General features: G+C 38.3%; 1 protein-coding gene across 1 annotated transcript in view; it reads left to right on the forward strand.

Moving 5' to 3' along the window:
- Nucleotides 1-815: 815 nt before the first annotated feature.
- The window catches only part of LOC116505747 (transient receptor potential cation channel subfamily V member 6-like), a 39,024-nt gene continuing 23,480 nt past the window's right edge, over nt 816-16,359 (forward strand). The window contains exons 1-3 of the mRNA XM_032213119.1: nt 816-952; nt 14,378-14,475; nt 15,569-15,691. Of these exons, the coding sequence (XP_032069010.1) occupies nt 816-952; nt 14,378-14,475; nt 15,569-15,691 (358 nt within the window). The remainder of the gene's footprint in view (nt 953-14,377; nt 14,476-15,568; nt 15,692-16,359) is intronic.

Here is a 16,359-nt window from a genome sequence, read left to right on the forward strand (position 1 = left end):
ACATGTTTCTCCATTTCTCTTTTGGGGAAACATAATATTCTGCCTCTTTTAATATCCCCCTAAATATTTCATTCTTCTAGAAGGGGGAGGGGCTTCCCACACCCTCTTCCTCTATTCCAGAAAGATTTGGACCCAGAGGAGTGAGGTGAAGCTGAAGATCACCCAAGCAGGGATCTATATCTGGGCTGCAAAAACCTAGATAGCCTAAAGAAAAGGCAGACAACTTTGGTAGTCCTTGGGATTTTTATAGCTCAATTCAGCCTAACCTTTTATTCTGGAAGCAGCTGGAGAAAGTACCAGATCAACTGTGCACCTTGTGAAAAGTGAAGAAGTTCTTCTTAGCTGCGGTTACTAAATGTCCTCCAGGGCCTGCGAGGGGGCAGCCAGGCCACCTCCGATATTTGCGATCCCCAGGCGCCAACGGACCAGAGGAACTCTTCGACCTAGGGCCACTCTGGGGAAGGAGGGGTGTGGTGCGCGTCACGATTTGCCCCGCCTTCTCCAGCGCTTGTCCCTATATTTCCCTCGCCCAGGATCGCTGCTAAAAGCGTGGCTCGGGCGGAGAATCTGACGCCAAGAGTGGGAAAGGAGGACCTGGCGCGTGGGATAAGCCGCGCTAGCTAGGACCGGTCTTTTGCGCGCACGCACGCCGCTCCTTTCTTCTTTCTCCGGGGAAGTCGCCATCGCAGCTCTGGACAAGCGCCATTAGTTTGAGCGAGTGGGCAACACAAGACACTCTGGCACCTGGTTGCTGTCTAGGGGGCGGCTTCTGCTGCTTCAGGCGCGCTGCCAACCAGGAGGGGGGAAGGAGAGCCATGGGGGTGCCCGTGCCGGGTGCCAACGGCCGCCTGGGCGCTCTGTGGAAGAGGCTGAATCCCGGCTTACGACTCCTTATTCAAACCAAGGACGGGCGGCAGAGCTGGGACGAGATACACCTGCTGCATCTGAAAAGGTAAAGGCGGGTTTCGGATTGGGCTGCTGCTGCCTTTGGGTCTTAGAAATCAGCCCTTTGCCGGCAAGCGAACAGCTGGGCGGGATAGTTTACTCCAGGCTGCAGGATCCGATGCTTGCAGGCGCACGCGCCTCTTCCACTGATGAAGATTCAATCACGGCATCGTCATGCAGCAGGAAAGCTAGCTAGCATAGGAGAAAACGGTAACAATAATTTTAAAAAATTCCTTGTAGGCTGGCTTGTTTCTTGGTTGGTCCCTGGGGGAGCGCTCAGAAACGGCATCCTCTCTCTTTGCAAACTGTTCGAGTCAGGATTCTGCTTCTGCTCTTCCTTCTTGGATCTGGATAAGTCCTTCTCAGGCCCCTGTTTGCTCTAGCTCAAGGGGCATAGTTGCATCCCTGAAGGCAGGTCGTTTTTAAACCAGGGAAAGAGTCTTGTAACATTAAATTGTTTGCAACGGCAAGGATTTTTGCCACCTGGAAGAAGTTGTCGCCAAGTCTTGATTTTGCAGCAATGTCTTCCTCTTCCTGATGATGTGCTGCGACTTCATCAGAAATATTTTCCTGTGTACAAATACTTTAGGAGCAATCTGATACATGTCTGTCTGGGAATAAGCCCCACTGACCTTATTAATGCCTACTTTCAGATCACCTTGGATTACAGTCACTGTATCAAAGAAGTCAGAACTGAATAACTGCTTAATGTTACCCCAAATCAGTTGCCTTAGATGACTTTCTTACTGTTGCTTAATTAAAAAAAATGAGCTCTGGACTGGTTTATCAACATTTTTATAAAACAAGTTTGTAATCGCCGGAGCGACCCTTTGCTTTGTGGTCAAAGTTTTATAGTGATGCCAGTGGTTATTCATAAAGAATTGGTAGACAGTTCTGGATTTCAAAGTATTTATTGTATGTAATGTTTTTAAGGGTATCACAGGCACTTCATGAATGTTATTTACACTTTAAAAAGCAGCCCTAACCTAGGTACATATCTCTTCTAGGGATGTGTCTTGCATAGTTCCCAAACCTCAGTAAACTGATTTATATAAAAGAATACTGCGTAATTATGGTTTTTCACTTCCTCCTCAGCTGATTGGTGTAAATATAATGCAAAAAGAGAGGATGGAGGAAAACTTACTTTGAATTGAATATGAATGAAATCTTCTGTACTTGATGGAATCGTCTCAGAAAGTAGATGAAATTCACGTTTAAACCTCTTGTGAAAGTATCTTTAGAGTCATGTTAGAAACTTAAATATGAATAAAACCAATTACCTCAGCCATTCCAAACTTAATGGTCCTTCATGGCCAACATTAATTGAGAATTAGGAAAGAATTGTCTCACACAATTCAAAAACACAGTTTGGGGAAGGCTGCTTCAGGCCTTAGAAAAGCAATATATGACACCACATCTCTGTTTAAAGATGTGGTGGCCATTGCACCTGAGTTACCATCTATGAGTACATAGGCTGTTGGGGTTTTTCAGACAGAGGATTTATTGAAGAGTTGTTTATTTTACAGAAAGCATCCAAAGTATTTATTTCATTGAAAATTTCCATTTATCCTACAGCTGGGGTAGAATGATGTTGATTAGATTTTAAATGCGGAAAAATTGCCATAAATGCAATATATAGGTAAGGGAACAATTGTGGAAAACTCAGCGAAGCTTATACCTATTAGAAATACTAGAATTAGTGCAGTGCATACTTTGGCTTTTGAAATAATTTCTATGGATTATAAAATCATTTTGGAATTGACTGTTTTGTAATTAGTGAAAATTTAAATTTGCATTTCTTTTCAGGTGTAAAAATGTCTAGGCATAATAATCGGTTAAGCAATGAATAAGGAGTCATTACTTGATAGGAACTGCAAAGTTTATATTCTTGATTTCAGTGCAACTAGGATAATTGGCTGCCTAAAGCAGATTCCAAATTTAATTACTGAATTAGGGAAGCATGAGCAAGGAGATTCTTAATACCCTGATTCATAAACTACAGTACCAAAGGCCATGAATCCACTGTCTTCTTTGCTTACAGATTAATCTCTTCTAAAATACTATATCATGTTCAAAGATATACTGTATGTATTCTCTCTCTTTCTCTATCTCTCATATCAATGTTCAGTATATACAGTACAGCACTATAATATGCTGTTTGAATTGTATTATTGTGAGTTTGGGATTAACTGCCTAATGCAACCCAAAGCCAAGAGGTATGCAGTTAACTCCACACTTGGGGCAATAAAATAATTACTTACCTATAAATGTAGACTACCTGCCCATACAATGTATTTGAATTAGTTTACAAGGATTTTGATATAGGACTATTCTCCTCTTTAGATTTGGTTGTGCTTTTTGTTTCCATTTGAATTGTTTACAAGGTTAATTGCAAGCACAGTCAACTGCTTTAATCTTTAGAGCTAGATTAGCCTGGAATTTACCTAGAAAAACAGAGATCCTTTTATTTGTAATTCAGTAAATTCAGTTTAGCCTGCAGTGATAATTATTACGAGGAGATAAAAACTGATGGCGCTTGAGGGAATGAGATTTAAACTTGTGAGTCTTACTATATATTTACATTGTGTTTATATGGTAAAGCTGTTGAAAGTAATTATATTGCCCAATAGAAAAATGTGGATTTGGAAATGATTATAATCCCATGTCTCTCTGAACTAGTAATTCTGCTTTCCTTCTGAAAGATGTGGTGAAATCTGTAGCTGCTAAAGTTGCTACTTACGTTGTTATAGTTATTTATCTGAGAACTGTATTGTTCAAGCCTGAGCTACAGATATTCTGTTCTAATGTAATGTGTGCTTCTCTCTAGTAAGATTTTGCAAACCTTCCAAACAAGAATATCTGGTAGGCGTTTTTGATCTAGGTCTTTTCAATCATCACACATTACCTCTTCTATTAGGGATAATTTCAGTCAAAATATTAATCATATTATTGTTCTATTTGTGGTGAGATTCCAAAATTGATTTATTTTTTACTAGAAATCTCATTTAAGGTGCAATTCAGGATTAACTAACACGAGTTAGCCATGCCCTGTTCAATGACCTAAATACATCCTATGCCTTGCAGATTCAATAAAGTTCATTTAAACTAGTGTTACTTGCAAGCAATGTATAAAAATAGCAAAAACTACATGATTCATATACTTCACTGAGGAACTACACTTCTGTATCCAAAACCAGGTTACATATAGTATATCCTATTTACTCCTCATTTTGTCTATACTGTTTTATGGTTTTTTGTCTCCTTTGATTTGAAGAGTGCAAACAATTATACTTGCTTAGGCCTTACTAAGTGTTGCCTTGTTTAGCAATCATTTGTAATTCTTGCATTTATGACCTTCTCAGGTCTGTAAAGTAAAGCTGAAGTAAGATCTCATAAGCACAGTTGCTATTTCAGTTAGCAACTGCTTTACTTAACAACCAAGTTGCCAATCCCACTTGTGGTTGCTAAGCAAGTGCTACCTTTATAGAACAATCCTCTCGAATGTGGCACTTCCCAGTGTGTAAGGATAATAAATGTTGGGAAATGCAAGGCCAACTCATGAAAGGTACCCAGTCATAGAGTCTAGATATAAGTTCTAGAATGGGTTTCTAAAAAGTTCTCATCAATATCTCCAGAATGGGAGCAACTATGAGCTACTAAACTTCATGTACTGATATTCAAAATTCAGTTGTTTCCTTTCCTTTTCTCATCAACTAAGGCTACACACACACACACACACACACACAAACACAAACACACACACACATACACACATATATGTAGCGATGTCGAGAGGAGGAAGGAAGGAAGGAGAGAAGAAAGAGAAGAAAGGAGGGAAGGAAGGAGGGAGGGAAGGAAGGGGGGAAGGAAGGAGAGAAGGAGAGAAGAAAGGGAAGGAAGGAGGGAAGGAAGGAGGGAAGGAAGGAGAGAAGAAAGGAGGGAAGGAAGGGGGGAAGGAAGGGGGGAAGGAAGGAGGAAAGGAAGGAGGAAAGGAAGGAGAGAAGGAAGGAGGGAAGGAAGGAGGGAAGGAAGGAGGGAAGGAGAGAAGAAAGGAGGGAAGGAAGGGGGGAAGGAAGGAGAGAAGGAGAGAAGGAAGGAGGGAAGGAAGGAGGGAAGGAGAGAAGAAAGGAGGGAGGGAAGGAAGGAGGGAAGGAAGGAGAGAAGGAGAGAAGAAAGTAGGATTGTTGTAAGATAAGATGGGTTTATGGGATGGTAAGAAAGCAATTTCAAGTATATTGTCAACTGTAGGGGAGAAAAATTGTTACAAATACATATTATTAATAACAGTTATGAGATCATATAATTGTGAATGTATATATGAGAAATAAAAAATTAAAAATATATATATATGTAGCGATGTCATGTTACTTGAGAAATGCTGCTAGTGCAAGATTCATAAGAATTAACATTGTTTTGTATAGGCATTTCAATACAAGCCATATCACCACTAATACATAGTTGTAAATAATTGCTTTATATGAGATGATGCTGGATTTTAGTTACCCCATTTTTAAACAGATGTTTGTTACTTTAGTAACAAAAATGGAAAAAAACCAAGCTGGTATAAAAAATGAAAAAAACAAACAAAGCAAAATAAATACATGATATAATACATATAAAACAGCTCGGTTTTAAACATAGTAATAAACCTTAACAACATGGAATAATGTTGATCAGTCTTTCCTTTATGTCACCACAGAGATTGTTTATAATTAAAGAACAATCCCGTATCAGTCCAAGAGAGTAAATCTAGAACTGTACTATCTTTCCATTATAACAAAGCAAACTCCCAATTTTCAATATATAATAACACATTGACCTCTTAAACTGGTATTTCAAACCTTTTTTTTCACTGAGGGTTGAAGAAAATTCACCAGGCATTTTTAGACTTATCCAAAAGGTTCATTATAGCTAAAAAGCAATTAACAACCAATTTATGAAAGCAATTAGAAAAGGAACTATGTGAACCAAGTGCCTTTCAAAAGCACTGACCATGGTTTGAGCAAGATGGTTATTTCCTTGTCTCCTGGGGTTCTAAACCTAGTGGCCTCCATCTTGCAGTCTCCTCACAAGGAACAGTTGTGAGTGATTTCAAGTCCTCGTTATTCAGGGAGGAATTACAAACAGCTGGTCTACCTCCTGATTCTTCATTCCGCCATGGTTGTCAGCTCTACTTTTTATGGAGCTGTCTTCAGTTCACTATTTCTTTCCTGGAAGTCTGCCTTTCTAAGCTTTCTCTGGGGTATTTTGTAAACAGGGGGGAAGGGGAACTCTTTAGCTGAATTAATTCCATTTTAAGAGTTTACAAACATACTTAAGATTCTTTTAGATTCTTAGCCTTTGAATGTGAGTATATGATATTCCAACCCTTTATTTGAAAGATCTTGCAAATGACCAATCTTATTTTTCCCCAGACAAGATAATTAAAGCAGTAGAGGGCTTTCAGGTGCAATTATTGTTCATAAGTCTGGTTATGGATTGTCTCTGGGGAAGGGAAGAAGAATTCCAGCATCAAACAAGAATTGTCCATAGTTTCTGTAATTAGTAACTCATCAGTGCAATCACTGATTTATTTGAGGTTTTATGGCTATTCTAACTAGTTACCAATTTTATTTCAAAGATGCTTTTGAAATACTACACGATAAGAATCTGTGGGGCCACCTTAGATGTTTAGGGTTATTTCTAAGGCTAATAAAGATCTTGATAGAGTTTATTTTAAGGGCAGAGAAGTCCTGTGACCTACCAAATTGCTAGCAGGAGTGGACAATGTAATACAAGGAGCTTGATGTAGTTCCTTCCTGGGTTGCAAATTACACATACTAGAAAGAATTGATGTTGATGAGTTCTTTCATTTTAGAATTATACAGCATAGTTTGGTTTAGTGTAGAACTCCCACCTATTATTACATCCTGGTCATCTCTGCATATGTTAGAAAGAAAGTTCTCAAAACTTCCACTAGCTGACCATGACAACTAGTTAGAATAGCCATAAAACCTCAAATAAATCAGTGATTGCACTGATGAGTTACTAATTACAGAAACTATGGACAATTCTTGTTTGATGCTGGAATTCTTCTTCCCTTGAATGTATAATGTGCAACTGCCCTCCTATTTTTAATGCTAAAATAAGGTTATGGTGGCCTCATTTAGAGGAAGACACTTCCATGCAGTGGAACCTTCTCTATATACAGGTAGTCCTCTTCCCTATATAAAGTAGTTGGTATGTTTTAAGATCAAGCTCTTTTTTTCTACCTTCTCAATTAAATTACCTTCTTCCCAGAGCTGAGAGGTCAACTAGCTTGCATCTTACCTAAGGCAGAACTAGAACTCAGATCCCATTTTCTAAACCCCTAAACTAAAATGACTCTACTGCATATCACTGTTTTATAAATCCATTTCTGATCTATAAATTCCCCTCTATTTTTACGAGGTATTATTTGTTAAGAGTTTGAATATGTTGTTGTTTTCACTTTTATTTAAAGAGAACAGAAAAAGAAGAAAGGGAAAATTGAATCTCACTGTCTTCCTCGGTTACATTTCTATATGCATATAAAGCTATATCGGTTGTTCATAAATCTTTTGTAACATTCATTCTTCAATAATTTGGACCATCAATTTATCTTTTCAGTGTTAGAATCAAATCTCTTAGTGACAGGTTGAGTCAAGGTAAAAGTTTTTATTTCTACTATTTTATTCAATTCAGACTTAATTGCTTCCACACTTTTCATAACTATTCCAATGTCATAGAGATTATTATTGCCTTGAATACAAATAGTAATCTTTGATAGGATGTCTAGAAATGAACACCAGATTAGGATCTGTAGCCAAATCTTCCACAAAAAAATAGACAGGTCTAATATTTTAAATCTCATTAAGTCCACAAGGAGTTAAAGTTCTCTGTGGGAAGATTGTTTGTCACGGAGTCTCTATCCTATTCTAATACTTAAACTATCTTTCCCCAACATATTCTCTATCTCTTAATATTTTAGGAAATGAGATTTTACAGAGGAAAAAGTTTGTGGAGACTTATATAAAATATTTCTCCAAATCAGGGGCGTCAAACTCAATTTCATTGAGGATTCATCAGGACTGTGGCTAATCTTGGGAGGTCGGGGATGGCCGGACATGACCAACTGGGTGTGTGTTGTCAACTGGGTGGGTATGGCCAGCTTGATTCCACTCATTAGGTGTGGCCAACTAGGTGGGCGTGGCCAGTTTGATGCCGCTCCTCAAACTGCCGGCATGTTTCCTCTTCGCCGTGGGTAGACTGAGCCAAAGCCATGCTGGCCCAATGTTTCCTCTTTGCATTGGGTAGAGCGGGCTGAAGCGACACGGGCTGGCCCCTTACATTTTCCTAGACGGCCCTTTGGGCTGGATCCGACCACATTGTAGGCAGGATCTGATCTATAGGCCTTGTGTTTGACACCCCTGCTCTAAATGATCTTTAGTGGATCAAAGACTGTCAATTCTCTCAGTGCACTTGATGATTCTTTTGTTTTCTTGAACTTGTTCACCTGACTTCTGACATCTGGAAATGTGATTTTAATTGTTCCAGGAAGAATGTCACATTATAAACCAAACACCTGATTTATATGTGATGCTTATAGAGTTTATCTGGCCATAAGCCAGAAAGTTAAACAGGAGAAGCCTCTTGGGAGTATGCAGAAGAAATCTTTCTCTAAGAACATATTACCGTAAAGTGAAATATTCCAAGTAATGCCAAGTATCTTGTATATAGTCTTTACTCTTCTTTTAAATTGTCCAGCTCTAGATAGCAATTCTAGTTCATTGTGGCTGAACTGAAAAAGCTAAACAAGGTTGGATTTTCACAGACTGGAGAGTAGGAAATGCCACCAGTTTGTACTAGTTGGTTGTAGTGTTTAAGATGTTGGACTAGAAGTAGGGCAATCCAGATTCAGTTCTATCCTGAACACTATCAAAATAACTTTATGTCAATCAATCACTTGCATTCTAACCTTCCTCAAAACCTGCAGTTGTAGGAATAAAATGAAAGGATATTCTTTATAAACTGCCTCCAGGAGAAAGGGCAGGATATGAATCTAGCAAATAAATGCATAAATAGATTGGCAGTGTGGGGGGAGGGACCATTCCAGAAGAAGATGGTGGCAAAACACTTGTTCACTGGCTGTATTCAAGAAGTCACCAAGAGTCCAAAAAAAAAGTGACATGTTTTGATTCAGAGCTCTAGTTTTTGAAATGCTACCTTTCCCAAACAGTCTTTTATACTTTTAAATGCAAGTATAAACTACTTTTCAAATAAACAAATCCATTATTTAAATAATGTTCTTCACTTACCATTAAAATGTGGTAGCAAATACGTTTCATTGTACCTCTGCAGTATTTGTTCCTTTTAGGCTCTTAACATAATAGGATGCAAATGGTCCTTGACCATTGCCAAGGTAAAATAGGAGTCTGTGTGCTTATTTACTCTCCTTTTTTACCAGCCATTCTTACAGGCTTTCTGTGGCTAACTAAGCAAGTTAGCAAACACACCCTTCCACGTGCATGCAAAAACAGAAACTATATAAATAAATCATGAATGATGCATATTATAAAGCAGCTTCCTACTGTGTCAACTTAAAGGGGAAAAAATTCCAAGTTTCTGAAATAAAGGACAGATTAAATAGGCCAAAATTCAACAACTTTGTATAAAACTTGCCTCTGAGGTCCGTCAGATGATAATCTTGCCCAGATGCCCTGCATTTGACTCTCTGAGAGTTAGTTGGATAGGAGAGGAATGTCAAATAACCAGGCCTGAAGCCATGATGACCGGTACCTTGAATCTTATTGGGAAGCCCATTGGTGACCAATGGAGCTCCAAAAATTTTGGAGGAATCTAATTATATTGGGACATACCCATCACTGCCTTCCTGGGCCACCACAGCAGCTTTTGGTTGACATACAGGAGAGAAGAAAAAATGGAAGGAGCATGGGTAGCAAGCAAGAAGAAAGACAAAAAGGAGACTTATAAATAAGCAATGAAACTTGTGGGACTTCAGAATTCAGACTGACAGGCACTTGGTCCACAACACACCTGACATAACAATAGTTGAAAAGAAAAAAGTATGGTTCATTGTCATTGCAATATCTGGAGATGCACGAATTGAAAATAAACAGCAAGAAAAAATCACAAAGTACCGGGACTTGCAAATTGACGTTGAGCGACTGTGGAAAAAGAAATTGTCTGTTGTCCCGATTTTAATTGGAGCCCTTGGAGCAATACCTAAAGGGCTACCTCGCTATTTGGAAATTTTAAATTTATCAGATTTGAAAATTCTGATTCTACAAAAACCCAAACTACTTGGAACAGCTTCTAACCTCCGACATTGCTTTAACAGTTCCTAGGTCCTCGAGCTGTTGAGCTACCAACCAGCCCCAAAGGCTGTGAATCTTACCAAAGATTAACCAAATAATAACAACAACAGCAACAACAACAACAACAAAAACTACATCGGTCGTCGCGCGGGTTAACAAGGGCCGTGGCGAATGTTGGGGTCCCTGGACATCCGTCGACAAGTGGGCTACAAGTGGACCAGTCAACAAAACGACAAAAATATAGTGCAGATGAAAACCGTGCCATAATGGCCTGTTACTACAACTCAGAGCCAGAAAAAAGAGGTTATTTAAAGCGAATGTATGAATTATGGAAACAACAATATCCAGATTCAAATGTTAGTGAACAACGACTAGCAGATCAAAGGCGATTTATTGTACGGAATAAAGTGTTTAGTGAAGTTGAACTTGAGGAAATTCAGGCAAAGTGGAAAACCAAAAAAACAATATCACAAGTGGAAATAACTGATATTCAAGACACAACTAAAGACATTATAGTAGAACTCCCAGAAGAAGCTGTCGGGGAGGAAATAACAACACTACCACTAGAACCAGTTATTACTGAACCAACTGATGAAGTAACTCAAAAACAAAAAGAATTGAAGGATAAGATCATGGAACATTTTCTGCTTAATGAGGAAAGGCAACGTTTACCATCACTAAAAACTGTGCCTAAGAAAATTTTGGCCCCTTTCATGAAAATGGTTAATGCAGTGTTTTCAACAATTGAATCGAGATCCATCTTGGAAACGAACCAGTTAATGTACAGCGCAGCTGTAATAGTCACTAATGAACTAGGCATTAAAATCAAAGTACTTAGTTACACAACAGAAAAAGCATCAAAGCCAAAGTGGAAAATCCGATTAGAACAAAAAGTCAAAAAATTAAGGGCAGATGCTAGTAACTTAAAGAACATGCACGAGCAACGGCTTAAAAACAACAAAATCATAGATCGGCTAATCAGAAGATATAGATTGGATACAAGAAACATCAATGAAGCTGTAGAGATTGTAAAACAGCAGATAACAGCAACAGCTAGAAAAATTGAAAGATATGAGGCACGAATCATCCAATATAAACAAAATCAGCAATTTTGATCAGACCAACGGTGTTTTTATCAAAGTCTTAATGTGAATGGTGACACCAAAAGTGAAAAACCAGAAAAGCAGGCCACAGTTGAATTCTGGAAAAAATTGTGGGAAAATGCAAAGGACTACAATAAGGAAGCAAAGTGGATACATGACTTTAAGAAAAGCATTGGCAACAAACAAATGCGAGTATTAGAAATAACAACTGAGATGGTCAAAAATCGAGTAAAGAAGGTAAAGAATTGGACATCACCTGGAAAGGACCAATTACATGGTTTCTGGCTCAAATATCTGACCAGTTTACATGCAATATTGGCCAGGCAATTGAATGAAATTTTACAAAAGGGCCAAATTGATGAATGGTTGACAACTGGAAAAACATACTTGATTCAGAAAGATGCAACTAAAGGAACAACACCTGAAAACTACAGACCAATAACATGCTTGCCAACAACCTTCAAATTACTCACAGGCATTATTGAAGATAACATGATGGATTATTTGGAAACAAACAACATCTTGCCAGTAGAGCAAAAAGGCAACAAAAGAAGGAGCAGGGGCACAAAAGATCAGCTCCTAATTGATAAAATGATATTAGAAAATTGTAAGAACAGAAAAACGAACTTGAACGAACAAAGAGGCATTCGACTCATTGCCACATAGTTGGATCATAAAATCCTTAGCAATAATTGGCATTAGCAAAAATATTACATCCTTTACTGAAAAGGAGATGAAACAATGGAGAATTGAGTTGGCAATAGGGAATGAGAACTACCGAATGGTTAATATCAAGCAAGGAATTTTCCAGGGTGATTCACTTTCACCTCTTCTCTTCATCATCGCCATGATCCCACTATCAGTAATCTTAAAAAAAAATGAAATTAGGCTACCAAACAGCCAAAGAAGCTGAAAAAAATTTGCATTTATTATATATGGATGATTTGAAACTCTATGGAAAGTGAGAAATAGAAATCCAATCACTGACAAACACAGTCTGAGTATTCAGCACCGATATTTCAATGCAGTTTGGCATGGAAAAATGCGCCACTGTATCCATAAAAAGGGGCAAAATCACTGCATGTGAGGGAATTGAAATGCTCAATGGCCAACTAATAATTAAATGCAATGAAAATGAAGCCTACAAATACTTAGGAAGTTGGATAACATCAAGCATGGAGAAGCAAAAACTATTGTCAGGCAAGAGTACACCAACAGAGTTAGGAAAATTTTGAAATCTAAATTGAATGGTGGAAATACAATCAAGGCCATAAATACCTGGGCAATACCAGTTATAAGATACACAGCTGGTATAGTTAACTAGACACAAGCTGATTTGGACATTTTGGACCGAAAAACCAGGAAACTAATGACAATGCACTACAGTTTACATCCACGGGGTGATACTGATAGACTATATCTGCCCCGAAAATCAGGGTGCAGAGGATTATTACAAGTAAATCAAACAGTTGAAGAAGAAAAACACGCACTGGCTGATTATTTAAAAGAAAGTCAAGAACATCTATTAATTGAAGTAAAGAACAAAAATCTACTGAAGGCCCAACAGATGAAACAAGAATACAGAAAAGATGTGATAAAATCAAGAATGGAGAGTTGGCAGAACAAAGCATTGCATGGCCAATTTCTTGAAAAAAAAAAAGATAAAGTGGACAGTGAAAAAACTTGGTTATGGTTAACAGCAGGTACATTAAAGAAAGAAACAGAGTCACTAATCCTGGCTGCGCAAGAACAAGCTATCTGCACAAATTCCATTAAGGCCAAAATTGAAAAATCCTCTGATGATGCCAAATGCAGACTTTGCAAAGAAGCTGATGAAACTGTTGATCACATCCTCAGCTGCTGTAAAAAAATTGCGCAGACTGATTATAAATTGTGGCACAATTCAGTAGCACAAATGATCCATTGGAATTTGTGCAAAAATTATAATATTAAAACAGCAACAAACTGGTGGGAAGATCAGCCTGAAAAAGTCACCGAAAATCAGATGGTCAAGATCTTGTGGGATTTCCGTATACAAACGGACAAAATGCTGGTGCATAATACACCAGACATCACACTCGTTGAGAAAAATAACGCCACAATCATAGACATCGCAATACAAGATGATAGCAGGGTCGCCGAGAAGGAACATGAAAAAATCGCAAAATGCCAGGACTTAAAAATCGAAATTCAACGACTATGGCACAAACCAGCAGTGGTAATTCCAGTGGTAATTGGCACACTGGGTGCTATTCCAAAAGCACTGGAATTACATTTAAAACAGTTAAAAATTGACAAAATCACCATCAGTCAAGTGCAAAAAGCCGCACTGCTTGGATCTGTACGCATATTACGAAAATACGTTACGATGTCCTAGGCCCCTGGGTGGGGCCCGACTAGTAACCAGTGCCAAATCCGGCGAAACAACTGGCCGCTGTGATACAATTGTATAATAATAATAATAATAATAATAATAATAATAATAATAATAATAATAATAATAATAATAATTTTGAGGAACAGCGATTGTTGGAACTTTCTTTGTTAAGTTGATAGTTATTTATATTAGTTTTGTCCATGGATTTATCTGTACTAATAAAATAAACTTATCAGAGGAGACATGTAAAAAGCAGAACAGTTTAATTCATATATTTACTAAAATATAATACTGTATATGGAGAGTATAGAGGATGGCAGATGACAGAAAGAGGGAAGATCCATTTCCAAGGGAACAAATAGATGATGGGGCAATATGCTGGCTCTGTAAACTGCTTATAGAGAGGCTGTAAAACACTGTGAAGCTGTATATAGCTATTGCTATCTTGATACTCTTAGTTTGATACTAATTTTCCTTTTTTTGTCAGAGTCCTCAAACATACAATATTTCCTGGCGATGCATTTCCTATCTTTTCATTAAAATTCTGTTTGTCGTTGACATGGGTTATTTTGTTCCTCAAGAGTAATTTTCTTATTGGGCTTTTTTTTTTCCTGCAGGATCTGGGAATCTCCTCTTCTCTTGGCTGCCAAGGAGAACAATGTTCAGGGTCTTAGGAAATTAATTGAAGATGGTTCTTGTGACATTTATCAAAGAGGTAATTAAACCTACTATGAAGAGAGTATTTTCTTGAACTATCAAGTTCTGCATTAAAATTACATGCATTTTTTTCTCCATTCTCTGATCATCTGCAGTACATATGTGCAGATGTATATAGTAATGTGACTCTTCTTTCACATTATGTGGTTGTTACATGCTGGCTGGGAAGTTCTGGGGATTGAAGTCTACAGGTCCTAAAGTTGCTGAGATTGAGAAACATTACACTAGGGGTGAGGGTGGGTTCCAAAACTGCCATCAAGAAACATTTTGGTATAAAAACAATATTTTGAAGCAGAACATTTCTAGATTACTTGGAACAGTCCATTCCAGGGTCGGAATGTTCTGTGACTTAACATTTTGCAACTCTTTAGTATATACCCAAGACTAGTGAAACACCCAGGTGTATGCTTATTGCAATTGGATGAGAAGAGAAGATGCCAAGATAGAAGAATGGTGTACAATTTACAGTCAAGCTATAGTGCCCTGACTTATAGTACATAGCAAGATGGAATAGTTACCTTGCCATCACAGAGCCCTACTTCTGTTTTGGTCTTCTTTGCAAAGCTCTAAATTTTATATTAAAAGATATCCAGAAGTGAGGCAAGCCATTTTTTTCTCTTTCCCTTTCATTTTAAAAGACAAGACAATAGATAGATGTTTCTCAACTTACATATCTGTCAACCTGCAATGAAATGAATTGAATTGAATTGAATTGAATTGAATTCTTTATTGGCCAAGTGTGATTGGGCACACAAAGAATTTGTTTTTGGGGCGTATGCTCTCAGTTTACATAAAGAAAAATAAAATATATTCATCAAGAATCATAAGATACAACACATAGTGATAGTCATAGGTTACTAAATAAGCAATCAAATCATACATGGGTATGATTTGGTTTGATATGGTAGTCCATAACCCTCAAGAAAAAAAAAAACTTTCATTCTGTAGTTGATCGATTTAGCTGTTGGGGTTGATAACATGCATTTTTGTTTATCTTTCATGTGTATGGGACAGATGTCTGAATCAACCACAAGGCTTGGTTGTAAACTCATTGTTAAGTGACCTATGTTTTTTTTAATTGTTCTGTGCAGGAGCGATTGGGGAGACGGCTCTCCATGTAGCCACCCTCCATGATTGTACAGAGGCTGCTGATTTTCTTCTGGAAGTTGCTCCAGAACTCATCAATGAGAAAATGACATCAACACTTTATGAAGGTGATTATATTAAGGAACTGATCTAGGATTTTTTCTTTAAATTCCAAAGTTTATATCAATAGCGCATATATATATATATATATATATATGTATGTATGTATGTATGTATGTATGTATGTATGTATGTATATATATGTTTTTTTTTATTTGTGCTGATAAATAAATAAAGGGATACACACATACACATACCGTATTTTCACGACTATAAGCCGCACTGAAAATCCTAAAATTTGATCAAAAACCGGCAGTGCGGCTTATAACCCGGTGCGCTTTATATATGGAAAAAGATAAAAAAAATCTCTCCCTCCCGATTTTACGCTCAAACTTGAAACTCGCAAGCAAATGACCGCGAGCAGGCACGCACACGTCCCTTGGGTCTCTCCCTCCCTCCTTAGCCGGGAGGCACCAAACTGCGCCCAGCCATCCTCACTTCGTCCTGGTTAAGGGTGGGAGTGTCTGAGACGCCGCTGGGAGAATGTCCACTTCGGGTTGCCGGGACAGCAAATTTCAAGGAAAAACGCAGCTGCTGGAATCGGTGCACCACCGAAAGTTCTCTGGTCTGGCTGCACCCGAGCTGGTGAAGCGCCCTTGCGATCGGAGCAATCGCGCGGCTCACCTGCACTGGCTGTCTCCCTGGCGATAGGCGGGCGGTTGCGAGCACTCCATCA

The sequence above is a fragment of the Thamnophis elegans genome, chromosome 3, assembly GCF_009769535.1.
Source record: "Thamnophis elegans isolate rThaEle1 chromosome 3, rThaEle1.pri, whole genome shotgun sequence".
NCBI classification, from domain to species: domain Eukaryota; kingdom Metazoa; phylum Chordata; class Lepidosauria; order Squamata; family Colubridae; genus Thamnophis; species Thamnophis elegans.